Source organism: Takifugu flavidus, chromosome 21 (genome assembly GCF_003711565.1).
Source record: "Takifugu flavidus isolate HTHZ2018 chromosome 21, ASM371156v2, whole genome shotgun sequence".
NCBI classification, from domain to species: domain Eukaryota; kingdom Metazoa; phylum Chordata; class Actinopteri; order Tetraodontiformes; family Tetraodontidae; genus Takifugu; species Takifugu flavidus.
The window spans coordinates 3,910,115-3,937,136 of NC_079540.1; the positions used below are offsets into that span (position 1 = coordinate 3,910,115).

The 27,022-nt window shown below is 42.6% G+C and overlaps 1 protein-coding gene across 2 annotated transcripts in view; it reads right to left on the reverse strand.

Annotated features, from left to right (window-relative positions):
• Positions 1 to 27,022, reverse strand: part of csmd2 (CUB and Sushi multiple domains 2) — a 150,998-nt gene that overhangs the window by 100,906 nt on the left and 23,070 nt on the right. For both annotated transcript variants that reach the window (XR_008947899.1, XM_057020343.1), the window contains exons 3-5: positions 23,736 to 23,848; positions 7,112 to 7,306; positions 4,242 to 4,449 (exon numbers count right to left, since the gene is read on the reverse strand). Coding sequence is in view for 1 of the 2 variants with exons in the window: in XM_057020343.1 (XP_056876323.1) it covers positions 4,242 to 4,449; positions 7,112 to 7,306; positions 23,736 to 23,848 (516 nt within the window). In the remaining variant the exon portion in view is untranslated. The remainder of the gene's footprint in view (positions 1 to 4,241; positions 4,450 to 7,111; positions 7,307 to 23,735; positions 23,849 to 27,022) is intronic.

Genomic DNA, 27,022 nt, shown 5'->3' on the forward strand with positions numbered 1-27,022 from the left:
GCTGTAAGGGAAGGTTGGCAGCCCTTGACCCAGGATGGGAATGGAGAGACTAAAGCTGTGGATGAAGGATTGATGGAAGATGCAGGAGAACATTTTCAATATACAGTATCAATAGCGTTTGGAAAAACATGACAAATTAAAAGAAGAAACACTAATTAAACATGCAGGATTGATTTTGTTCTTGACTGTATGGTCATGCAAATAACCAAATACATTATTTCATCTTCCATCTATCCTTTTATATCGTCACCCATGTGTGGTTGCTAGAGGCCCCTGGCTCCATCGGTGGAACACAGCCTGGACGGGTCCACGTTTCCACAAGGGCCCACGTGACAGACGAACAACCTTAGACTCAGCATAAGGAGATCATACAACGGCAGCATGCATCCTAGGAGGCAACACAATTAGACGTGCTTTTCCGGCCATATTGCTATTACGAAAACACTTGCCTCAGCTGGATTATTTAGGTTGGACTGAACGCGACCCAGCTAACTGCATCTGCTGTTCATTAACGTAGCACAGGTGATCACTGACAGTTAATGATTTGTAATTAGCCTAATGTTTCCAGGTTTCGCTTGCTATGCTGTGGATACACACACACACACACACGGAAAACTAGGGAGGTTGACAGGATATGTTGCGTTTCTTGGGTTCATTTTCACCAACCTTGCTCTTTGCACTCCAAACCCCCCCTTCCTTCCAGCACTCGGCCTGATCGATGTGACAAAGCAGGTAACAAATTGTGGACCTGGGCGGTGCCGCAGCGCCAGGTGTTGCAGATAATGTTCCCGCAGAGCATTTCATGACGGGTGGCGCAAAGTTCATCATAACCGAAATTTTGATCGATGGCGCGGAGCGGATTGAGTTCTCAACTAAGTGCAGCTGTTAATAAATCCCGACTCACACAAACAGAGACATGAAGAGTGGCAAAGGCAGCTATGGATTTCCTGGACTCACACTGTCACAACTACGGGTTTAGATGACGCCAAAGATAAACGCATAACATTTTGACCAGAATGGTGAGACCAAGCCTGTTGTGAGGAGTAGCCATCTGTATACACAGCTGACACACGATTCACGAGATCGGAACATGGTAAACTTCATGCATATGAAAAAAGAATCCATCCTTACAAATATACATCGATGTCCATATACATTATTTACATTATAAAGGCTTACTGGCCTTGGAGACAGACCAAACTTCCAGAGAAAGGGAGACAGAAAAGGAGAGAGAGCAGACTTGAGAACAATTGGAAGAGACAGGGAGAGGGAGAAAAAACAGCACATCCAAGACGTGACCAGACTCGTAATCTCGAGGTGAACTACCAGGAACGCTCCGGCACAAAAACACTTCCTTTAACCCACAGCTTGGCATGGGTGAAACAGGCTACAGCACAAGAAATGCATAAAAAGCAGAATTTAACAACAATGCCAAGAATATAAGCTTAGTCAGCCATGACACAGCATCCATTTAAATACATCTCTGTGACGGGCCACAGCAGTGATGCCAAAACTCTGCCTTAAATTGCTGAACATAATTGTTTTAGAGCCCAGACATACAACAAACTGTCTTCATGAAGGCCGAGCACCAGCACGCGTTCCCATTCTGCCAGGTTAACGTAAAGGTTTAAGACATTTTCTTTTCGTGATTGTTTCGTTCCAGGAAGTACTTCAAGCAAAGTGATAGGTTATGGGATCCACACAAGTGCAATATACTGAGTTTTGTGAGAGCAATCATTTGTCTCTGTGCACACCAGTGGCCCCATCATCTGAGCCAACTGTTGAACCTGAGCTGCAGGAGAGTCAAACTTCAATCTCATGTGTCCTGACATGAAAAGACTTTCCAAATCTTTTTGAAAAGACGAAAGAAAGCGTGGAGGCATTTATCTCGACAAAACTGAAACATACTGATATTGCTGATACTCCCATCGGAAGCCAGAGAAGAAAGCTCCTGGACTTAAAAGTGTGCAAGATCATTCTCCGACTCTCAGGTGAACCAACCCAACAGCGGATCGATTACATCCAGAGATCTGAACTCTCATCTTCTCTTTTTTTTTATCTTGCCGCCTCGCTGTTGTGCACACCCATACCATCCCCGTACACTTCCTCCAAGGTTAGCGACGCGCCGACTCCTATTATCACTGCAGGGATAATCTGGATGTTCGCTAAATGTCACACGCTCAAGTCCACAAGGACTCATGTTGAAAGTGAGGAGCTAACTCTTGGGCTCGAGATCCACTGCACTCTCAAACTCACAAATAATTAAAGAAAAAACGAAACACAAAAGTTTTATGTTGGAAATCGTGATATACTGGAAATTTCAAATTATTCTATCTTCCTTTATGCTAGGCTTCTAGTCTCTCAACTCCAGATTTACTTACTTCTAAGTATTATTGCTATTTACAGCATCTAGGCTGGTGCTCGGGATGTTTTTAGCATCTCACGGGACTAAGGCTAGCAGATGAAAGTGCTGCGCGGCGCTTTGCAAAACAGACAACTGCCAAAGACAATTAAGAGCGCAATAGCTGTGAGTTTCACTTGGTAACAAGGAGCTAAATAAGCATCATCAAACATCGGGTACTGCTTGCATCCCCTCAAAGGGAATGCGAACTAGATTGAGAATCAATAGCAATGCAAATATTGTAAGTGGGGTATCAAACAAAATGAAGCGTACAAACATAGTTTTATGGTTACCAAATAAAACAAGGGTCAATTTCACTCAATCAATGTTTGTGGACATGAGAGATTTTGTGGGGATTAACAGTTTTTATTCTAGTACTTCCCTTCCTGCCACAGAGACCCATCCGTGAACAACAAACTTGACCCAAGATCATTTTACCGGTGCAAGATCAATCAGACAGTCCTGATTTTTGACCCTGACCATAAGCCTCTTCTTCTGCTCAACTCCTCAACATGTTTGTCAGGAATTGATCGATAGCACTTTCCCAGCCCTCTGTTTTACACACGAAATGAAAGGGCGAGCTGGTCACCAGCCAATGCTAATGCACAGCTGTGGCCAGATACATATATTCCTGGCTCACACCTAGGGACAGCTAGCTCCAGAGTCCCTGTGACCCCAACCAGGAATTTGTGGCCGTAAACAGGAAATAATAAATAAAGTAGTATTTGTGCCACAGGTAAACCACTATCGGTGCCAACATCACAAGACAGTGTGTTGCAAATAAAAGTTTTAGACTTCATAAAATGTTTATATAAAGCCCCCATTTAAAGGAGAGAGAAGACAAAGTCTCAACTGGCAAACCAGAAATTAGAAAAACAATTGTATCATTAGGCTTCATGTTCTGAAAGTGATCAGTTGATCAGTTCTTCTCAGTTGTTGCACTAAACTATTTTCCCAACAATCCCACTCATGTATTCTCTCTGAGCCTGGTTTCACTATCAGCTGTCTATACTCCTGCTGTGTCTGTGTTCCATGAATTACCCTAACTTGCAGAATAATCTTGTTGTCCCTGCTGGCAAACTTCCTGTGGATTTAAGACCTATTTGTTTTTATTGCTGTCAGAAATGTCTCCACTCTATCATTATTCTGAAACTAAACCTTTTTATAATTAAACGAAAAAAGGAAGTTTTGGGTGCATATCTGGGCCATCCACCTATTTCCAACACATGCACACCATCAATGCTAATATTAGAAATATATGTACAATCGGGAAGCACAAATAAGTACACGTGTTGCTATAAATACAACAAAATATGAATACTCATGTGCACATGTCTGGGTGGGCTGAACTGTGAGTTTAATTGCATGCAGGAGAGGGAGTGTGTGTGAGGGTGACTGAAACAGCGCCATAGTCTGGCTGCTGGTAATGGAGCTCGCTAATTACTTCCTGCACTGACAGAGTTGTCAGGGAAAGGAGGAGCGGCTACAGATGGTGAGAGACCCACACTGACACCAGAATATCCCACCTCTTCATCATTAGGGCTGAGCATGTGTGTTTGTGCGTTAACTGTGTAATTGAGAGAATGGGTGAGGGTGTTAACAAAAATAACTGTTCAAATTAAATCTGATAAACCCTGACAATAAAAAGCAATCAAGAGCTCCTCAAAGAACATTTTCAAACACGTGAGTTTTGAAAAAGATATCAAAAGAAGTCGATGACTGAATCGATGATCGATTTTCGTATTGGAGCATCACATTCCTTCCTGTCAGCAGGTAAAAAAGTGGATGAAACTCTTCCTTTCATTAGCGTTCATTAGCTTGCTGCAGGCGGACCACTCACCACTGGGAAGATCCCTCAGTGCCGCTGACCTCCAGTAGATCATAGTCGTCCTCCAGCTGAAAGTCGGAGAACACCAGGGCGATGGTGTCTCCCGGCTCGGCCAGCACGGTCCAGGTGCAGTCAGCATTGTTGTTGTACTCAGCTGGATAATTAGGGGTGGTGATCACCCCACTCTGGCCCCGCAGTGTCCCGCCACACCCGTCGTCGGCTGTAGGTAGTAAAAAGAAAAACGTTTAGAGAGGGATTTAGCGTGGGGGGGGGGGATAATCACAGACTTGAGGGATGGAGGTAATTGAAAATCCAAAAGCAGTGGCAACAAGGTAGTAGCAGATTAAACGCAGCCAGAGGTTGCAGCTTAGCGCCAGTTAAAGGGCATAAGCGCTCATTAAGATTCTGCTTGACGTTCCCTTTTTTTCCCTCTGTATTAAGATGTTTCATCAAGGAGTACTGATACCAACTGGTGTACCGATAGGAGTACTGAACGAGTACTAGCAACAAACATTATTAATAATAAAGCACAGCCCCTGCAAAAACCATTGGTATCTTCCGCAATTGCACAAAATGTCATAAAGAAGGTCTAATTAGGCAGATTGCAGCACAGTGGTGCAGTCATTAGCACTATTGCCTCACAGCACGGAGGTTCTTGGTACTGTGTTGGCAGGGTCTTTCCATGTAACCTTTCGTTTTTCTGTTCTTCGGTCTGCGTGGGTTTTTTTTCCTCCTCCCCATGTCCGGTTTGCTCCCAGCATGCATGCTAGGTTCACGTGTTAATATAATTAACCTGGAGGCGTTAATTTGGGCATGGAGGGTCCGAAGAATTGCAATGAAAAGACTTTTCCTGTTCGAAGAATGGCTGAATCCAATGAAACGAATGCACAATTCAAATTGGAAGATAAAAATAACGATACTCATGCTTCTGCCATGAGCCACACTTCATATTTTTCAGGTTTTTTACGCGATCATTAGCAAGTGAGGGACACGGTACTGAATTCTATGTGATCTATATGTGTGCAAATCTACACTTTAAAACAGTGTGTGCATGAAAACTGAGGGAACACATCAAAACATGGCACATTATTGCTCCGTGCCTGGGTGGTGCGGTGTTCATTAGTAGGCATCCCCCAAGGTGTGCTTTTGTCTTTCAAAGCAGAGCGGGAGATCCGTACCAAGCCTTGTCAATCATCCCTGTTACCTGTCACCACGGTAACCCCCACCCCACCCAAGGGAGGCTGCAGGAGCGCGCGTACAAACGAAAACTCCTGAGGTGTGAATGGATGTGAACTTGAATGGAAGGAAAAACCACAACAGAGCGGCGTGAAAGCAACGATGACAGGTGACGAGCAAGGATGGGGCAAAAGAAAAGGAGCAGAGGGAGGGCGGACAACGAGGAAACAGAAGGGTGACAGGTGATCGTTGCAGAGGGAGTGAAAGAAAAGAGAAAGCATGAGCAAATGCATTGATATTCCACACAGGAGAGTTTCTTCACACTTGAAGGGAAGCCTCTGACTCTAAACTTTCCTGTCCTCCTCTCTCCTTCTGGCTTTATTTTGTGCCACGTGCGGATGAGGATGACAGTGGAAAGCAAAACGTGATATTTCACAAACTCAATGAAACCCAGCGTGAAAATGGCGAGCGCTTTAGCGGAGTTGGCGCTAATGGTCAAATCAGGTTGAAATATTTTAAACAAATTGATTACCAGAAAATTAGAAGTCGATAGCTGGAAAGGATTGGCTTTGTCCAGAGCCTGAAGACTTAAACTATGCATGCGGAGGCTCTAAAATTAGCCATGGTTACTGAGTACATTAAAAAGGAGCACTCGGGTGCTAACACTGACTTTTACTGTATGTCGAAATGAGAGACCTCAATTAATAATGGGAAACTGCCATTTTCTAAATGGTGCTGGTGGATAATTTGTGCTGAAAAGATGGCATAATCATTTCCTTAATACTTGAGCAATTGCAGGAAGAGGGTATGTGTGGTCAGAATTAAGTAGTTTTCTTTTGGGGGCGGGTGCTTCCAATTACATGGAGCATCTAAATTATTCATTATTTGTTTTTGTTATGTACTGCAGGTATGATATATGATATATGTTCTCTTCCTTCCCACCTCACCTTTTCTCTATAGCAGACTCAATGGGTCTCGCCATAAAAGCTGGGTTCTGCTCAAGGTTTCATCCTGTTCAAGGGCAGTTTTTCTTTGACACTTCTCTCTGGGTTCGTTCTCTACAGAGATGTTTGTATTTTTTTTGGGAGGGGGGCTGTCATTGGATGGATGGGGACTGTTTTGGCGTGTGGTGATCAGCCATGTGTGCTCCTGTGTGTGTGCTTCCTGATTCCCGGCTCGGTTGCAGATGGCACAGTGTCTGAGCATTGGACTCGGCGGGAACACTTGCACAAACAGTTGGCCGCACGGGCATGGTAAATGGACACGCTTGAACCTGTAAACTCGCATTCCAGTGACGTGCATAGACTCAGCAAATGGCAAAATCTTCAATCTAGGCTGCGCAAAACCCTGGAAAATGATTACAATGTGTTTATCTGTGATGTGACAACACACGCTGATTGGCGTCATGCTGTAGGGGTGTTGGTAGCTCACGAAGGATCGACACTTGGCACAGGCACCTGACAGAGAGCCTGAACTCATGAGGTCCTGTAACTGTAAGGAAGATATCATGATAACCTCAGAGAACCTCGTGGATCACAGCATGCATAATCAGGGGGGAAACAATCGATTTGCTGATGTGCTAACGATGCGATTTCACAGCAGATGCAATCAATGCAACAGCGTATTGACTGGGTTTGCTGCTTTTGATGGAATCTTGCAAAAAAGGCAGAAATCTAAGATTTATACTGAAGAACCTTGTTGATTACCTCTACAGTATGGAAGGGGGAAGTCCCACGCAGCGGTACCAGCAGAAGTCGCGAGACAAGAGAGGGTCGTGTGACCTTCCAGCACGTAGCCCTGGTTACAGCTGTAGCGGATTTTGTCCCCGATGTTAAACGTGGACCCCTGCTGGTGGCCGTTGTGTAGCTTTCCTGGATTTCCGCATGTGTAGCTGGGAAGAGCTGAGGAAATATGGCAGAAAACATACTGTTAGGGTTTGATCAAAGGCAAATCCAGCAAAGCACTACAATAAGCATTAGCTGTAGTCGGCATAGTTTGTTTCAGTCACAAAGACAAATGCAGCATATCAACCAGCTCACAGGCCCATTCCCCATCCACCTGGGAAGCGAGTTGGCCAGAACGTGTGCTGGACTTTGGATGGAACTCAGTCTCACAGCGGGGGCTGGATGGAATTCTGAGGAGAACAGAATGGCCCCTATAGCTGCACAGTTTTACTGGCACCTACATGCAACATATCGAGTAAAATTATCCAGCTTCATGAAGACAATCAAGTAAAGAGTATGTCCAAATTTTCATAAACCCAAAGGAACATGTAGGAAGCCAATATAGGACCAGGAGTAATAAGAGCGTTATATGTCTGTCTTTTATCGCACAGTGGTCGTTTTCATATCTATTGCCTCTTTTATGTGCACAAACCCCCTTATTAATAACTTCAAAGCACATCTTACATATACATTTTTTATAGTCAATCATTCCTAAGCTAGAAATTGTTTACTGCAAACTCTGTGTGGGATAGATCGATGATGCTTTTCAATGAGTATATTCCACAAAGCTGGATCCGAGGTATTACCTGACCTAAATAAGTACAGTGCAAAATATTTCACTTTAGTCCACTCGGTGAGCACCAAATGTAACTGAATTATAAATGTGGTACGTAGGAATGGAGACACAAAGACCCAAGGAGAGAATCACGACTAGCTTTTCTTGCAATACAACTGATTGTGGAAACAAAATGCTGTGCACAACCATGTGGTGTCTGTGTGTATGCATTCTGTAATTAATATGGTTGTAAATTCTTCGCATTGTAAAGGCATAGAGTCGAGAATTAAATTGTTAAAACACTGTCAAACACACGCACACTCATACTACTACTTCTTTGTAAGCATGATCGACATAAAGGATTACACTGTAGAGCACACCTAAATGCTTAACCCTAACCTTAACCTAATTCCAAGCCTAACATTGTTATAAACCAGAGGTCTTGAACCTCAGACAGACCTTAGAAGTTGTAAATGAGAACAAAGACACATTAGTATTTCTCTCTGACCATTCTCACTGACATAATCCATCCCCATGATCCCCCTATCCCCAATTCTGAACATCGGAACAAAATGCTAAGTATTAAATGCTTGTCTTAACCGTCAAATAGCCCTTCTAAGGCCTGGCCAAAATAGCCTTACTGTGTACTCAGGTCCCCACTATTAAATAGTTTAAGAACAATTTTATGAGAAACAAGACAAAGATAGAGACAAATGTGGTTTTTAAGTAGTTATGTTATTTTCCACACTCTTTTTCCATTCATTCCAAGATCCAGGGGGTAAGTGTAAAAAGGTTATAAAAGGAATGAAGAAAAAAAAGCAACCACCAAGGGAGCAGGAAAATAATGAGGAACACGAGCTCAAACACTTGCAGGGCAACATAACATTAATCTGCATTAATTCTCTCCCCTGCTCAGACCTGCATTTATCAGAATAATTTCAAATTATACTTGAAGCTCCCCCCCCCCCCCCCACTTTCAGAGCAAACTGGAGAAGCACTTAATGTTTTCTGGTTGACAACAAAGAGGCATGCTTCTTCCAGGGGGTCTGGTTTCTGTCATCACGTGGACTATTATATTACAACCCCTCCATCTCCGCAAATTCAAACCCACAGGAGGAGCCCTGGTGTGTTCAACATGGCAGGTCCATAAGTCACCAGGATGGGGGGACTATGACATGGCCCGTCCCTGGGGCCCAGATGCTTTAAGCACTTCCACTGCTGAACCGGCAATGGATGCCTCTCGTCCATCACCACACACCTTTCCAGAGGAAGCACGTGAATACGCTCAAATGTGCACAAGCACATACACACCGAGAACAAGGAGCTCCTGCCATCCATCACACCTCCCACTCTTACATCATCTGCTTGCCCTCCTCCTTTTCTTCCCTTTTAGCTTCATATTCACTCATTGCTCATGACGAGGACAAAGGACAGATGGGAAGGAGATGGTGTCTCCTGCGAGATGACCGTTGACCCTTTTGTGAAGAACGCTCCTCTTTGGAGACGTCATCATCCTTGAATCGTCAGCAAAAAAAAAGTGAGAATAAAAAAATTCCACAAAATATTCTGTCAAAGCTTAAGCATGCCATGTTGGTAGCTGGATCCTGTAGTCCCTGCTGCACTGGAGGGATTTTGCAGTTTCTCTAACTAAAGATTCCTAAAACCCTTTTTCTACATTCGGATTGGATGGATTCGGGTATTTCTTAGTGCCTCTGACCATAGGTCCTAGAACTCTTTTAACTCCTCCCGCAATGCAGGATTCCTGCCTTTGGAATCTTGAGTGGCAAACCCTTTCCACGCTTACTTTATTATGCTAGAGGCTTTTTCTCTTGTGTATGGCTGTTTAGTAATCATGCCTAATCTTCAAAATTTGACCAAGTAAACGTCTTCGCTCTGGCAAAATAATTACCCAATGTTAGCTAAGCGCAAATGTTTTTTTCTCCCGTAAAGTGTGTTTTGTGAGAAAGAATGTTGTCTCAATTTCACTCGTTAAAGAGGTGATTGATGGTTAAAATTGTCAAATGCCGACTGTTCCGGTTCTTCAAAGACGGTAAAAAGTGCTGTTTATTATGTCACTTGTAAACAGACTCCTTCACACTTTATTACAATGAAAATGCTTAAACAAAATAAGTCAGAAACACATTAGGGGATTTTTTTCAGATGGTTTCAGTTTATTATAATGCCTATATTTCAAATGCATAGAGCGTCATTTGAGCATCAACAGACATCATTTGATTTCAGGATTTGTGTGACATTTATTATACAGTTGTCAACTGACAGCCCTTTATCTTATGTAGCCTAATTTTCAATAAAGAAATTATAAATTAATATCACTTGATGTCATTTTTGTCTGTATATTATTTATCACTGTAAGTTTAATAAATTCAGACAATATTTTACCTGCAGGTCATGTTGTCTAATGCCAATTTTTTGGCTGAAATGCCAAGTGGAAATGCATGTGCCAACGTCACTCCTGAACCACCCCATGACTAATCAGTGTGAAAGCAAATGAAAAAACAGTTTTGAGGCAGGGTAGTTAGTAGAACTGGTTTAGACAAGGCCCATTCTTATAACTATGTTCTTATAACTAACTTATCCAAAAGAGGCTTGTGGCAAAGTGGAAAAGTAAAATTACTGTCATTGCCAAAAGGAATAAGGAATTCCTTAAAAAAATGAATTTAAATAATATATTATTTTCACATGAAAGCGGCTCCTAACATGGATATGCTAGCTTGAGCAACAACCAACTAGCTTTGTGAAGTTTAATGGCTACTTTTTTGCTTTGTTAATAAAAACATACACCCAAATAAAACAAAGCATTGCTTCCATATAATCCATTCCACATGCATATTATTGGTGTCTCGGGACATCTAGGGACTTCACAGAATCTTTTACCAATGATAAAAAAATAGTGATGTGAAACATTAATGTATATTCTGCTCACATCCAAACATACAGTACTGATACATAGGCATACTCTGAGAATAAAAAAACAAACACGAAAGGATCATGTGGACGATGGAGTCCTTGAAACTTGCTGAAAGGGAAATGTTTAAGCTAGAGAAAGGTCAAGAAAAGGAAGTGAAGACAATGAAAGATGGCATTTGGGAATTCAATCCTGTCTCGATACACTTGATTCAAGCACAATGTGTCGGCTATGTCAAGTGTCTGTAGAATGTGTGGGTGGCAGTTTAAGGTCAGGGAAGGTGGTTGGGGGTGACATTGCATGGCAGACCGCAAGAAACAAATAGTTGGCGGGGAGCTGGGAGAAATGTTGCTGTATTCAGTGGGACTGATCTCCATTCTGAAGCACCTGGAAATGACTTTCCACAGAAACAAAAGCGAGTGGTGCAGAATTGAGAACTGCCGCCCAGGTAAGAAGAGAATGAAGGTTTACCTTAGGTAAAGAAGAGCAATTTATGCACCCACCTTTGATTTCATCTCAGTACATCGTACTTTACACTTCTCCCCAGTTATCCACCAACCTTTAAGTGTGCCTTTCCCCTTTCTCTCCATCTTCCTGCCAGGCATTTGGAAGTGACACGCCGTGATCGATCACAACACATAGGTGCATTAGCTCAATAAGCACTTTCTGCTTTGTCAAGCAGCCCTCTAATCAATACCCCATGTTCCTTACATATGGGTTGGCCGACAGATAGCAACACCCATCTGTTCTCTTTAGAGACCTTGTGGAATGTGGAATGAACTTGGTTTACCACCAAAGTAATGCATAGCATCATATATGTGGGTCCAATGTGGGAGGCACTGTTTGTGTGGCTGCACCAGATACACAGTTAGCCAGTTATGGCTTAGCCTCCAGACCTCAGTTTGCATTTGCTTCAACTTTGCTTGTGATTCTCTTCCTCCTTCCTTTTCCAGGTAGAGACACCATGTGATTGAAATTTTCTTCAAGTACAGTGAGCTAAAGAGGCCACAGCAATGCGGCCGTTATTTAGCAGAAAATGTGAGATAACACAAGTTGATCCCCTTTTCAACTAGTTTGACACGTATTCAAACCATAACCAATGTGACAACTGCATTATCTCATTGTAAATTTACAGTCCACATTCCTGCACAAGTTTACAAAAACCTGCCATGATGTATTAGAGTTTACTTATAATGGTAAAGGAGCCTTATTGATGCAAGATTTCAAGCACCCATAAAGAGTCCAGATGCCTTTAACTCAAGTCTACCACAACTTAGCATAGTCAGATTTGATCATTGGTCAAAGGTTCCGAAAACACGAGAAACAAATCGGTTCTGAAACTGTAGGAGGCCTGGCCCAGTCCAGCTGCCGTAAATTTAAACCAGCCCTGAAGTATCCCAGAGCAAGCACATCAGCAAGGTGCTGCATGCATGCTGGATAAATATTACTCTTGGATATAAACTTGGATAAGATCAGTTCAACTTTCAGCTTGAGTGACAGCTCAAATGTATATACACACAGACACAATCAGTCCCGGAACCACACACTGAGATGCATACAAATACAGCAGAGGATAGTTTCTGTGTATCCTTATTTAAACATGCGGTAGATGCAGGGGAAAAAAGACCAGGTTGTCATGTGGGAGGCACTGAGGTGTGAAAGAGAGCTCATACAGAATTGATGGCTGCTGACAATGTCTGCAAAACAGAATAATGTCCCATTCAGCACCAATTCACTATATATGAGACTTAAACGATGAAGTAGCAGGCGGCACGCGAGACCTCAAGGAAAGCCAAAAGACAGGTGAGAGATGGGCCGAGAAGAGATCAAAACTTTCGACCCTTTTTCAAAAGCCCGAAACAATTAAAATCCCTTTTTTTTCAGGGTGCTCTCTTTCCCCCCATTGAGAACAAAAATCATAGAGTTGGTCTCAGACAGGTTAACAAGAGCAAGGATCTTGAATAAGTGCTATTTAACGAATCAGCATGCAGCTTTTAGCATTCTGCAAAATCTGCGAAAAGTTCCATGATGTTTTAAAAACTCAACACAGGACACTATATACTGTACAAGAAAGCCATGTATTGCCATCAGTTGTGTTCAGACAACCTTCATTATGGTCTCTCATTTTTTAATTAACCACTCAAAACTACCCAAATTTCCCACCTACAAGAACTGGAACAAAAGAACTAAAATTTGGCTTGGAAAAAGTCAGTGGGCTGAAAAACACTGCAGAAGCACAGGCTGGATAGCCAAATCAACGATTGCATAATGTTCGTCTAAACAAAGGCAGACATGCCCATTTACTGGAGAGTGAGCTTACATGCCCAGATAGCCTGAGCAGTTCCCTGGGAAAGGACGTCTACAAATTGACCAGATTTTGTCTCCAGCTCAAGCAGTCGACCAATTTAGAGTTGTGTTGGCATGCTTGTGACATCTTGGGATGTTAGCAAATGCAGTTTGGCCTTATATAAACGAAAAACTCATTGCATGAGACGCGACGCAAAATGAAGTGTGACACCAAACACAAGGCATTTTAAGTGTGTGTGACACATATTGTTCAGTGTCAACGGTCTTCAAGTGCAAACATTAAGACATAGCAGTCATTGTCATGTTCTCTGCATTTTGCCTGTCTTTCCTTCTCTCTACTCCTCAACTATGCCTCTCTCCTCCACTCTCCAGGTTGCCTTGGAAACTGTAAAGGCCCACCAGAGAGAGGATTGTGGAACAGGGAAGTGTCGATGCGTAAATGTTTAGGTTTGAGGGGGAATCCGAAAGAAAGTGCACCTCATTCCTTTCAACGCAATAAACCTGGGAACTTTCCAAAATGTACAATTCTCCTTACCACACGTTCGATCCAGTTCATCCCCTGACCCAGAGGTTTAGAATCTCTCTCTCTCTCTTTCATCATCAACAATGCTACGCAGGGGTGGAATCAAACATTTAAACCCTCAGAGGAGGGAAAAAAGAGCAACTTCAACATCTACCTGCACTGCAGAGGCATAATTTATAAAGTTGCCTTTGATGGGTGACAACTCTGTTTCATCTTATTGTATAAAACAAATAAACAAAAGCAGTTAATGCTGTAGAACCAATAACTGCAGGGATTGACCTAAAAATCCTCTCAGAATTTTACTGTCGGCTGAATTATCAGACATCTTGCACTAAAACCACATGAAACCACAGGTGACTGTGTCGAAAACAATGCAAAAGTGCAATTTCCAGTGCCATAAGCTCATGAGTCACACTGCTAATGAGTGTCTAATTTTAATAAAGTCTAACAAACAAATATGTGCAATGGTTGCCCTTAGGCCCAAGCACCTCCTGTGACCCTAATTATGAATAAACGGTGGCAAACAGAAAAAAGATGGATTCTACAGAGAGGTGCCCTGGCCACATTTTTTGCCGTCACATCCGAGCCTCAACTCCTTTGAGGTTGTAGTAGTACACTTGAAAATAGTTTGTGAAACTTTGTACCTAGGTCAGAGCTGGTTGGAACTTGCAGACATTGGATGAAGCTTCACAAAAAATATCAAAATATTTCAGAAGAGCGGACATTTGATTTTTTCTTTCAGTGTTTTCCTATCCTACCATCTAATGGTTCAGCTTACTGCCATTCACACTGCCTGTATGGTACGCCTACTCATTGAAACAAAAAGTCCTCGAAGCTTCATCGCCTACTCGTTGACAACTATATATGCGCCATAGAGCCTTAAAGATGCAACTAGCACAAGTAAACAATATATTTCTATGCACCCACTCTCGGCTTTCTGCAAATATGTAGTTGTTTACAACACAGAGTTATTACATTCTTGAGACACCAGCCTTCATGGATTGGACTTGCCCATCAGAGGAGGTCAAATCCATACCTCGTGGGTTGAATTCAAGCCGGGATTTACATCCTACCAGGCAGGAAATGCTTTCACCAAGGTAAATGAAACCCCAGGTGAAAGTATTTACCTGTAGGACAGAAAGTCTGGCTTGGATACGGCCCTCGATGCCCACCCCTGCTCTAGGGGTTCAGTTCCCAGGAGGGGTGTCACTTCCAAACATCTTCTGCCAACTCAGACCTTCTGATCATTCAGGCAGTGTGCAAGTCAGATCTATCAAACATTGATTAAATGTGAGAAAATGCACACACCTTCCCACCCGGCCGGCTGGAGCAGCACTCTGTGCTCAAAGCTGCAGCTAAATCAAGTGGTATTTGGAGGCGATCCAAGATCCAAGTCCATAAATAAACCATGTGATCAGTTCATTATCACTCGTGACACATTTTTCTGGAGCTTCACATATGTACCGTATAGCTTGTAAATAAAAAGGTAGAGAACTCTCTTGTCTCTAACAAAGACAAACTGTAAAATCAACACTTTCCCCTGTTCAAGTTTGCCTCATCACACCGAATTACAATCCCGAATTAAGGCCTCTAAAGGGGTACGACAGTAGTCATGGCAAATGATGAGAGAAAGACAAACACCAAACAAACAGGTGTGCGCTCGGTTTACGCCTCAGTGATGGCGCATTTGGAATACGAGCCTGAGGGCAATCACATCGCGTGTGCGCAGAGGTGGCGCAGACAAGGAGACGAGGATGTCGGCACCGAACAACTTGTCAAGGTATTTGAGTGTGGTTTATTCCTCTGTGACTTCTCCCTGTTGTCTCTGTTCCTTCCGCTAAATCAACCCTGAACAACTGAAACGGTGGAAATGCCACCAGCTTGACTGAGTATTGATCCGATAAAGGTAAAGCACTTGAGTGTACAGTGTACTTGAGCAGATGCTCAGGCGGCTTATGTATCTAGTCCTGCAATTTTGAAAAGTCTGCACTTTGTAATTTTTGTAATTCATGACTTGGTTAATCAGTGTTCCCATATTCAGTCTGCAAACATGACTTTTAACACACGCTGTGTGTACTCAAAGCCTCAAGACTCGGCTTTAATTAGAACCTTTCACATTTAGGGAACTGACAAATGAATCACTTGTAAGGTCTGAAAGGGATGAATGGAGCAAACTGCCAATTGGCAATGATCAATACTCATCGGCTGACATATTGCTACATAGTAGGGTGGAAGGGAAAAAAAAGACTGCATTCAGTAGCCAAGAAGGAGCCGCTTGGTTGATAACGATTAAAGCAGTCGTGAAAGAATGAAATCCTTACTGCTCATATCCAGCCCGGGTATTTCATCACGCATACCAACATGTGCTCAACCTGATCTCTGTGATATATTATGTTCCTGAGAGCACAGTGATAAATGGAAGCGTGGTGAAGTCATTCAGGTGAATGTAGCTGTGCTGTGATTCTGTTGAAAACCAATAGAGAAGAACCAATTAGGGAAAACTGCATAGAACACCTGAGCGGAAAAGTAACCTAACTATGAACTGTTGCTGAATGTTCCGTGGATCGATAAAGCTTCACACCAGTTTACCAATAACAGAAGGAAATAAATAAGCCTGCAAATGTCACGCTGTCACAAACTGCACATGTGGAATCTATTTCAGTTTTTGGAGCTATTATTGAGAAGAATTCACTATTAATCCACCTCAGACCACAGGATAGTCTCCTAGGATAAATGTGCACTGTAATCAGGCATTTTTCATCCTTGTCAGAACGGAAGAAAATCGGAACAGAAACAGCCTGATTATCTTCATGTGTGTGCCTTTGCTTAATAAAGGACTCGTTCCTTCAAATATCCCATCTTATGAGGAAAATGCATTTCTACATATTGTAAAAAACTGCATATCTAAAACTCTCAATTATATATTTTGAATCTTCAACTTCGACAAATGTAAATCCAAGTTCCGCATCACCTAGTGACTATCTCACTCATTTTCTATCTGTTCAAAACCCAACTTAAATCGACATACAACAGGAAACTCAACTGAACGCGCTCCACACACAAACCCATAATGGGAAACACGTTCGCGCTTCATCCCAGTTTAGAAACAATGACATCCTAATCCAGGGACAATACGGGCACTAATCTACCCAAACCAGGGATTGTGCAGAGAAACAAATGGGGGAAGCGGAGAAGAAAGAGAGTTAGAACCTTGACAAGAAAACGAGGCTAATCCTGATGAGAAGCCGAGACTGGGAACGAATCTTTTAGAAAGTTGAAACACAGATACATCAGGACCAATCGGAAGAGAGATAGAAGCAAGAAAGGCAAAGACTAATGGTCATTACTCTGCTTAGTCTATTTCTAGGTTGATCAGGTTAGAAATTCTGGCAAGGGTAATGTGTAGTAATACTTTATTTTACTCTACATATGGTGTTCACTTAGTGGTAATTGACAGACGGGGTCCTGTGCTCCTTCTAGAAAATAGTGTAGGACATCATCGATGCCCTCCACTGTTATCGGTCCAATATACAAGCGCCCTAGAGAACTTTGTTTGCTGGGACAGTTCCTGCAGACTCGAGCACTGTAAAACTTCTTCCCTCCTGCAGCCCTTTTGTTTTATCTCATAACCTTTTTCTGCAGTAACATGCTTTATTTCTTCTCTACTGAGGCCTTCAGGTACCTTCCCAATAATCTCAGGTGGGATCTGTAATGTCTTATATTTACCCCAAAACTACAACGTTATTGTTATTGTCAATCTTCAAAAGCATTCAGGGATCACACCAAAATTTTAAAAAAACACCAAAATTTGAGGTCGGAACACTGCATAAAAATGGATCTACTTTAACCTTCCCCTGCAGAAAACAGGTGCAGTTTTAAAAGGTGACCTGTCAAAGTTATTTACAAGGAGCTGCCCAATGTGGGCTATGTCAGGCTGGAATTAATTACGTTGAAGTTGGCGTTGCTGAGGGCTGAGCCGATGACATTTACATGAGGCTGACCGAGGAGCTTAATTACAACTTTTCATAAAGTGGCAAGATCAGCGTGCTAGACTAATGCCACATGAATGTGCATGTATAATAACACCGGCAACCTTTTATAGAAGTCAAGCAGAGCAGGTAACAGAGATGGAGCCTGACATTTTATACAGCCAACACCAATAATGCGGTGCTAGGGGAGACGCCACTGCGAGACGAGTTATCTTGGTTTCTGCTGCATTTTTGGGGTGGATGAGCTCATTGGATTAAAAATACATGACCGTGGTGAGGCACAAGTGGTTCTACATGAGTAACAGCACAGCAAATGTACCGTGTGCTGCTACGTGTGCTCACCTGACCCGCTTTTTGCAGCAATAAATCTCAAACTGGGATGAGGAAAATAGAAAAGATCCTCAGACATCATCCTTTACCTCTTATCTGCAAGTCACCTTTTTCTCTTAAAAAAACTCTCCTTGGTTTTTCCTCTTCGCTGCTTTCTTTTAGTACCTTTCAATCACTCCTGTGTCTGGCTTGCCACTTTTTTGCAGTGCCTCTTTGTTTTTTCTTGATAGGTTCCTTGCTCTTGCTCTGTTAGGATGCAGAGCAGGTTGAATCTGTCAGTACGCAACCTGTCAGTGTGGCAATGGCAGGGTGTGCTGAGGGCCTTTAGCCCATGCCAGAATAAAGACAGATAGGTAAGAAACACCTTAATATTCACTTCTCCTTGGAAAAAAAGGAGTTTCATTAACCCAAATGTGAAGAAGTAATCGTCAAAGTGCTCTCCAAATTTTACCCCGAATCAATAATCTACCTTTTATAACATGTAAGTGCCTAAATAACCAAAAAGGAGGAATGCAAATGTAGAGAATACACACACACACACACACACACATGAAAAGTGCATTTGCTATGGTACTGGGTCCCATATTAGTGTAGTATTGCACTAAAATGCTCACTCACTGTTTGTGCAATTATAGTTTCAGGCAGCACATAAGGTCTTCTTAGGCTTAATTAGCTGATTTCTACATCATGCATACATTTGCATGTGGATTTGGGAAGGACATTCCGCATTTACATTTTGGGCTATTCTAACATGACAAACACTGGAGATGATCACAGATTCATAACTAAAGTTGACCCCCCATATGCTTCACTGCGTGCGCTATGTTGGTGTGTTCAGCCATGAGTGCACTTGTGTGAATAGTTCCATCTGTGTGTGTTTTGTGCAGGCGTGTCTGTGTCTCTATCGCCTTTGTTTTGTATCTGTTATCTCAGAGAAGACAAAGAAAAAGGATAAGAGTGCAAACCCAATTAAAATGAGCTCCTCGCCACCTTGTACAAACCAGAAACCAGAGTGAAAGAGAGACAGGAACTAGCAGCAGGTCTTCCCACATGTATCACAGTAAATGTGAAAAGACCAACTCGAAAACTGCCCACATGTATAAAACAAACTGAAATGTGGAGAACCATATTGCACATTTCCTCTGGAACAAAGACTGTACTCTGCCTCCTAATGAGTGCACATGAATTGAGAACACTGTTGTAAAGAATATACTAACTATAAAATAAAGGCAGAGAAGAGTCAAAACCATCTTCATTACGCTGATGAAAAAGTGCCACACACCTGTCAGCCTTTAATTAAGTCAGAAACATTTAATGGCCAGACCGCTGGAGCCAGACATGGGGAACAGCTGCCAGAGTACAAGCATGCACGATGTGCCAGACATTTTGCAAGAAAGTTTCAGTAGAAGTAGTCACCAAGCATCTTGTTGCATTATGTTCAAGAAGAATCAGAATACTTAGGGAAAACTTCATTTACCTATAAACAACAACCATCACCAGGAAGAACCACTGCTAAAGTTGCCCTACAGTATGTTGGACACAGTTGGGGGGTTAAAGAGATGTCACAGCGGGATGAGGATTACGTAACTCTGCTGTAGGTTTCACAAGGTAACATAGTAAAAGTGCGCTAACAAAACTACCGAGCGAGAAGCCTGAGATGGCTCTGATGCTTCTCCTGACTGCTGCCTTCAAAGTTCCCCTGATCTGTTTTTGCCACATCGGTGGGGAAACTTGGGCTGTTTGGAGTAATGTTGACCCTAAAGCCCAGTGGAACTATTTTCCTGACAGGCAGGTAACGGTCTTCAATTGCTGTCTGAAAGTGGAGCCTTATACAACTTGCTAATGTGCTCAAATACTGAATGGATACCAAGTTTGTTTTGGGCCACCGTAATATTTCCTACAGTCTCCTGGAATAAAAGCAATCGATCCTGAAATTATTTTGACTTCTTAAAGTTTTGAGAATCAACAAACATAATCCCTCTTTTGATCATCGGGCACCATCAAAGCGGCCATGGCTATGGTGCCTAGCCTTCTTGTATTGTGCATATTAAAACTGAATTATTGCATTTGAGTAGGTTCAGTAGATTGGCCAGTGGAACATCATGTATGAGGGTCATACACTTGTTAGGCTGCAACAAGCATATCCGAGTAAATTGCGCAAGAGTTTGTGTTTGTTTGTCCCCTCCTCCTCATGCACATTGCTTTTCATGCTTGAGGTTAAGCAACACTGAATGTTTGCAGACACACAAAAAAACCAAAAGAAGCGGCCTGGCATTGCTAATATAACAGTGGTGTGTGTGCATCAGTCGACATGGACACAACATGGCCTTAAAATTACAATCAATAAAGAAATTAAAACTTTGTGAATTTAATCACAGCCACAGCAAGCAGCCATGGGTATCCAATGGGTTATACCCCCCTTAACTCCATCATTTTTCAATTCTCCACACAAACATGTCCATAATTTAGCCTTGAGTTTAAAAAAGTAGTCCCTATGGACAGAAAGGTAGAACATTAGAAGTGAAAAATTTGATCCAGATCTCTTTTTGCTTCTAATTACACCTCCGTTCACCCAGCTCCTCAACTTGGGGCAACCAACCTAATCTTTCAATTAGGGACAAGCCTCGTCACGCCTTACTGCTTTCTCGTCACCTTCGTCTTCTCGCCTCCCACCTTCCTTTCTCTCATGATAATAAGGACATCGAGAGTGGGATGGGGGGGGGGGGTGCCTGGAAGGTCAAGGAGGTGGGGATTAGACAGAGACACTATTGTGGATCAGCTCTGATGGATGCTGGTGAAAGCTGTCACTCCTTCTGCTTCTTTACTAAGAAAACTGTACAGTATCACTCTTGAATTTGCAGATGCAACTACTAACTATACGTGCAGGACATAACATGAACATGGGTAGGACTCCAGTATTAAGTCAAATATTGGCTTTCCCTCCCCTTTCTTATAGCAGCGGTATGCAGTGACTTAATGCTGAAGAAGCAGCCTGCATGAGTGATGCAGCATGGCTAGGTTTTTTTTCCCTTCCTTCAGCTGACCCAGTTGGGAAGTGCATTGAATATGCAACTAAGACACAGACGGAGAAGAAACTTGGCGACACATGACTGAATAATCATCACGGTACTTTAATATGCAAGAGGGAAGAGGCAAGCGAGCAATAACGCTAGGGAAGAGGCTGCCTGGATGTTGCAACCAAAGGAGGGGTACCACCAAAGAGGAGGATGTAGCAAGAGAAGAGAAACAATGGTTTTGTTAACAGAAGGAGATAAAAGTTCTCATCAATTCCCAAATGCTCTATCTGCACTTCACAAATTATCTTATTTCCTTTACCTCCTTTTTAGCTTTCCTCTCCATAGCTACAGATTAAACATGAATAAAGAGCTTGCTAAGAGATAGAGGAGAATAAGATGATAAAAGAAATCAGGGTGGTTGCCATGGCAATGGAGGCGGAGGTGGGGGGGTGGATCCCAGAGTAGTGCCGGCCATTACGCAGCCTGTTGGGGAGATGGACTGCGTAGCACTTAAGCTTATTGCAGTGTGGGCTGAAGCAGCACAGATATCTAATATAGAGGATATGGGTTCACACCAATTTGATGGTTGCTAAGCAAAATCTTAATTCAGTAAAAGGAGCCTGGAAAATAGCAAGGCTTCACTATGTTGCCTAAAGCTGATTAAGCCAAGAAAAAAATGATGCACAATGGTTTTCTGCCTCATGTCCCAAAACAAATCCTCCTCAAAGCTAATCGGGGTCATGGGGTGTTGGAGTCCATCCCAGCTTCACCGTTTGAGAGGCTGGAGTACACCCACTGCACTCACCTTGGAGCAATTTAGAATCTCCAGCGGACCAATTGCATGCTTTTGGACTGTTGTAAGTACCCAGAGGACCAGCAGTAACGCTGCTTGTGAGAGAAAGGCCGAAGGGAAACGCATGTGACCATCCAATCAGTCTCTGAGATTGGGATTTATGAATGAATAACCTTTGATTTGATCATTCCCTGGGTGTTTCTAGTCTGTATTTTATCACACTGTCCAAAAGTGGTGCAAATAATCAAACTTGAAGGATGACAGCTGTGGTTTTCCACATTTTCCAAACCCCATAGCTGTGCACTGACCTGCGACCTCTCACCCCACTGAGCAACCCAGCTTTAGTTTTAATGGATCAGTGTAATTCATGTATTTGCATGCATGTTGTGCATCTATTCTCTTCTCTATCCATCCCCACTTTTCCTCCTCTGTCCAGCCGTCCATCAGCAGGTGGTCCCCATATGAGCCTGGTCCTAGGGGGGTCAGGCCCGGGTTTTTGTAAAGCTCCTCAAAGCACTGTTGATTGTAACAGATGTTATATAACTAAAGATGATTTCAATTGAACCAACATTAAAAGGAGTTTGAAAAGGAGTTTTAAGCTTTGGACAATATTCTTGTGCATCAAGGTTTCTTTTGGTAGTTTAACAATTGAAGTTATTTCTTCCAACAGTGGGTACACTGGTTTTTTTTAAAAAAAATCTCTGTCCTAAATGTTTCAAACATTCCAAGTATCACAAGAAAAGGAAAAGGTGGCACATTTATTTAAAGAACTGTGATATTTTCTTTGGCCAGCGTGCAGTGCATTTTCATTTTTGTGTTTCCTGGCTGTCCTTGTGTTGTCGCCAATTACAAGCCATGTGTTAATTTTAATCAGAAACAGGACAAAAGAGGTCCAGCAACTGAGTGGGGGTTCATTATCTTAAGCCTTTTGTGTCGGGGAGGCCTGGTAGGATGTTGGCGGCACAGATAATTTAAAGAATGTCATAAGAGAATTGCCACAGAGACACAAAGGAAGAGCAAAGTAAATAACAAAAAGTGATATTTAAATAGAGAAAGGTCAGCTTAGATGTGCAGTACGTATCCAGAGCGCTGAAGGACTGCTGGTGGGCTTAAGTTTACTTACACATAGGCCAGGCTGGTGGATATAGCCCAGACAGAAGCAGCAGCTCAATACGAAAAGTACTTAAACAAATGAATAGTGTGAAAATAACACCATTCTTTGTCGACAGCGAGAGGAGTCTGACAGTTGTTTCCTCCAGTGAGGACCAAAGGCTCGGCGCCCCCGATTGCCACCCAGTGGAGTGAACAAACAGCCCCTCTGATCTTTTGTCTTTTTTTTTTATCTCGTCACACATTTGTGTTCTTTGGCCTCTCAAGTTGCTTGACTCTGCTTCACTGAACCGCGACCAAAATATCTAAGAAACAAAAGACGAAACTCTGCAGATAATTGGTCCAATTAACCATTTTGCTCCAAGCGCACCTCTCATCTTGTGTGGGTTTTGAAATGTGCCGTTGTTAATATCATCCCAACACGGGTCATGAAGCATTTCGTGTCACTAAGATAAAGGTCCCAGTTGTGGCCTAAAAAAGGAGACGTTTACCCAACTGGATGGATTAGCTTTAAATGACACCGTCTAATAGAATTACTTCAGTGCACCCCGCACATTTTCTTCTGAAATATCGTCCATATTCCTTTTTTTATTCGCACGTTCTCTCATTTTTTGCCAAGACATCTGCTGTGTAGGCGTGGTGATAATGGAAGTGGCTAATGGAGCCTATCATATTCAGAAATACTAACATAAATAACTGGCATAAGATGAATCGCCTGGAAACTAAACGAGGAAACCTTTAATGTGATTTAAACTTTCAGGAATCCGACTTTTGCATTTCCAAATGCAATAATTCACATCCGCGGGGAAATAAAAGGTTAAAAAGGTTTCTTTTACCTTCATAGTTGACTTTAAAGCCCTGCCCGCTGACCGCGTAGTCGGACAGCAGCCACAGCGTGAGCCTGGAGCCTGTGCTCACGATGGGTGAAGGCAGCTGGAACCCTGTTAACCTGAGAACAAATGGACAGAGAGACAATAGCAGTCAGGCACAAAAAACAAGATCTAATCAACAGTGCGGCCGGTGGTGAGGTATGAACCACTGAGGCAGCTGTGCCTAAAGAGCTTTTGATTTGTCCAGAATGGATTAAAAGTTTTAAAAACCCATTTGGACACCAGAACGGGCAACTCTGACATCTCCTTGAGAGTCAGCAGCCAACATTCAAAGTGGCAAAAAAAATACAAAAAATCGTATAAAATTGACATTTTGAGTCGAAAATCAGTTTAAATTGCTTTTAAGTGTAGAAGGGAGAGACGTGTCTGGTATAAAACCATTAGTGCTCATCTCACTGTCAGGTTAATAATGTCTTTAATAATGTCTTTAAAATGTCTTTAATGTCTTAAATTAAAGTCTTCTCATATTGACTCCCTTACAAACTATTTAGAACGGCAGGAATAATCGCTGACATGATGTAATTTAATGAGGAGAGAAAAATATATTCAGGGAAGTTGAGTTTTGATTCAGCCTAATTTTGTCTCTGATGGACAAAGGCTAAAGCTGAATCTGACAGATGGAAGTCTAAAACTCGGGATTCTTTTTTCCCCAAAAACTCTGACCATCGCCCAAGAGAAACTCTGTTTTTCCCTTTTCAAACCTAAATTACGCAGGCTTGGCAGCCCGACTTCATAAACCGTTCTGTAGGTGTGATCTTTGATGCTGTGTCCAAGTGGTTCAGGTGTGCGTGACACATGCAGACCATGTGGACCAAAGGCAAAATGGCCTTAATGAGCAGAAACACAACTACTGGGCCTAAAAGGGCACAAAAATAGCCTACACGAGTTCATGTTATAGATTTGGATTCAGGTCAAATGCAATGGTGCGAAGCATTTGTCAAAATAAGACAAGACAAGAGAAAAAAAGTACGTCTCTAAAGTTTAACTTTCAACACAAACTTCCAAAATGATGTTTCCATGCTTAAAAAAATTACATAAATATCTTTATGATTCAAAAAATGGAGCATAATGAATGCCAAGTTTCAGTTTGGCTACATTTTTATTTTGCTGTAAAACACTCAAACGTGAGCTTAACTCCAGAGATGACCATTTATCTAGTTTATTATTTTTATCCATTTATTAACCAGTTAATTGTAAAAGGAAACAATCAACAAACTACAAAAATAAAGCACTCGGAGAGCACAGACCTCCTCTAAGCAGCTTATTTCCCCACATAATTTTGGCATACAGCCATAGTACTGTATGATGGCAGTAGTGATACAAAGTTACATCCCAGTAGGCTGCGTTATGACCTTCGGGACCAGCAACACAAAAGGGACCGCTTTGACCTCGGAACCTCCAGGATCAGATGATCAGCTGACCTGAGGCATCAGACAGGAGCGTAGGGATGGAAAGGCTCATAAAGGTGGGTCAAGGTGAAACCATTTTAAAACATAAATGGGTTAGGGTTAGGTCTAAATTGCACAGAGAGAGCCAGGAGAGGGAGACCAGAATGGGAGTAATGTCCTACGTCCTCCAGTCTGCTAGATTAGCATTAGCCTCAGTGCAGTACAGCCAATATCGAAGTTTTGAAAACCATTAGTGTCGCTAGTTAATCAGGTATAGCCGTAATTTGGTTTAGTGTCCTCTGAGATTCATCATTCCATTTAACCTAATCACAGTCAAATTATCCCTGTTTTTCACCAGGTACCAGCACGTACAAGTTTCTATGTTTGGAGATGTTTAATAAAGTGCCGTAATTAGTCTTGTAGCAAATGCAATCTCAGAGGGCTAGTAAGCAATGTACTAAAATGATGTTGGAAACAAGTAATATCGTTTTTGAGTAATGAGCCTTGTCTTATTAGGACCAGCTTCCAGCAGCAGCTTTACTGCGTTCAGGCATTAAATCAGTTTAACATGTTAGCCACCCACATACTGGCGGTACTCGGACGCATGCGCTAATTAAGAAATAAAGAAGGAAAAGGTCTAGTGCTCAATTGCTGTCAGTCACCTGATTGATTCGTCTGTGCATTGACACATAAATTACAAACTTAATTTACAATTCTCAGTATAGAGACTTCGTCCCCGCACTTTTGGCTCCTTATTGGCTGATTCCCAAGAGTCTCTTTGAGTTTCATTCCATGAGAACACGTGTAGTTTCTCACTCCTGCTGTAACCCACCCTTTACATTCTATTACCTCCCTCTTTTTATCTCTTGGTGGTAAGATTGGCCTCAATTTTCCAGTTAATCCCTAAGTACCACATTCAAAGTGTGTGTGTGTGTGTGTGTGTGTGTGTGTGTGTGTGTGTGTGAGGAGGGGGGGGGGATGCTTGAAAGATGAATTGGACCTAAAAGGGAAGAGGACTTAAATATATGCCTGATTTCACTCCTTTCAGTGAGATTGTCATGGTGGCATTGACAGGACACGTGTTGATGTAAAGAGCCCCTCCGCTGGCCGCAATTTGAGTTGGAAAGCCGCCATCTTGTTTCAGCATTCCTTGTGAAGGCAGGCGGTGGTGGTGGTGGGGGTGGAGATCATGGCTGAGAGCATCAAGGGCTTCAACCCGTGATCACTCCGGGAACGAAGGAAAATGAAGGAAAACGAAGACATGCAGAACCTGCTCCACATTTGAGTGGAGATCCCGGCTCGGTCGATCCAGGACATGCATTGTGGAAAAAGCCAACCGGGTGAAGTGCCTGCTTTGTTTGGGGTGGGGGGGGACCTGTGATATAATTGCAACAGCACAAGAAAATAATGGATTTTCCTCACAGGTGTCTCAAGTGAGTGTTAAATTGACAGAGGGAGGATGAAAAGGAGAGAAAGAGAGACGTTCTACAGGATAAAAAGCACAATTATGGGAAATCATTGGCTGTTATCTATGTATGGAGCTGGGTAATCTCAGAAATGAGGGCCTCTGAGGAGATTAGGTAGATGTCAATGTGCGGGGCTGCAGACGCTGAGCAGTATATGTCGTACGCGCGTCGCGGGCACATACGTCTACGCGTGGAGAGAGGGAGGGAGCGGAGGTCTATTAAGAGTGCTTTCCACTTGACTGGCCTCAGCATCTGCTCAACGGAGAACCGCTGCTTCCAATTATCTCCTTGCAGTACTCGCGGGAGGATGGGGGGGTGAATGCACGAAAGATGGCCACACAGAGGGAGAAAGTATCCAATAGGTATTCTAATGAGATGG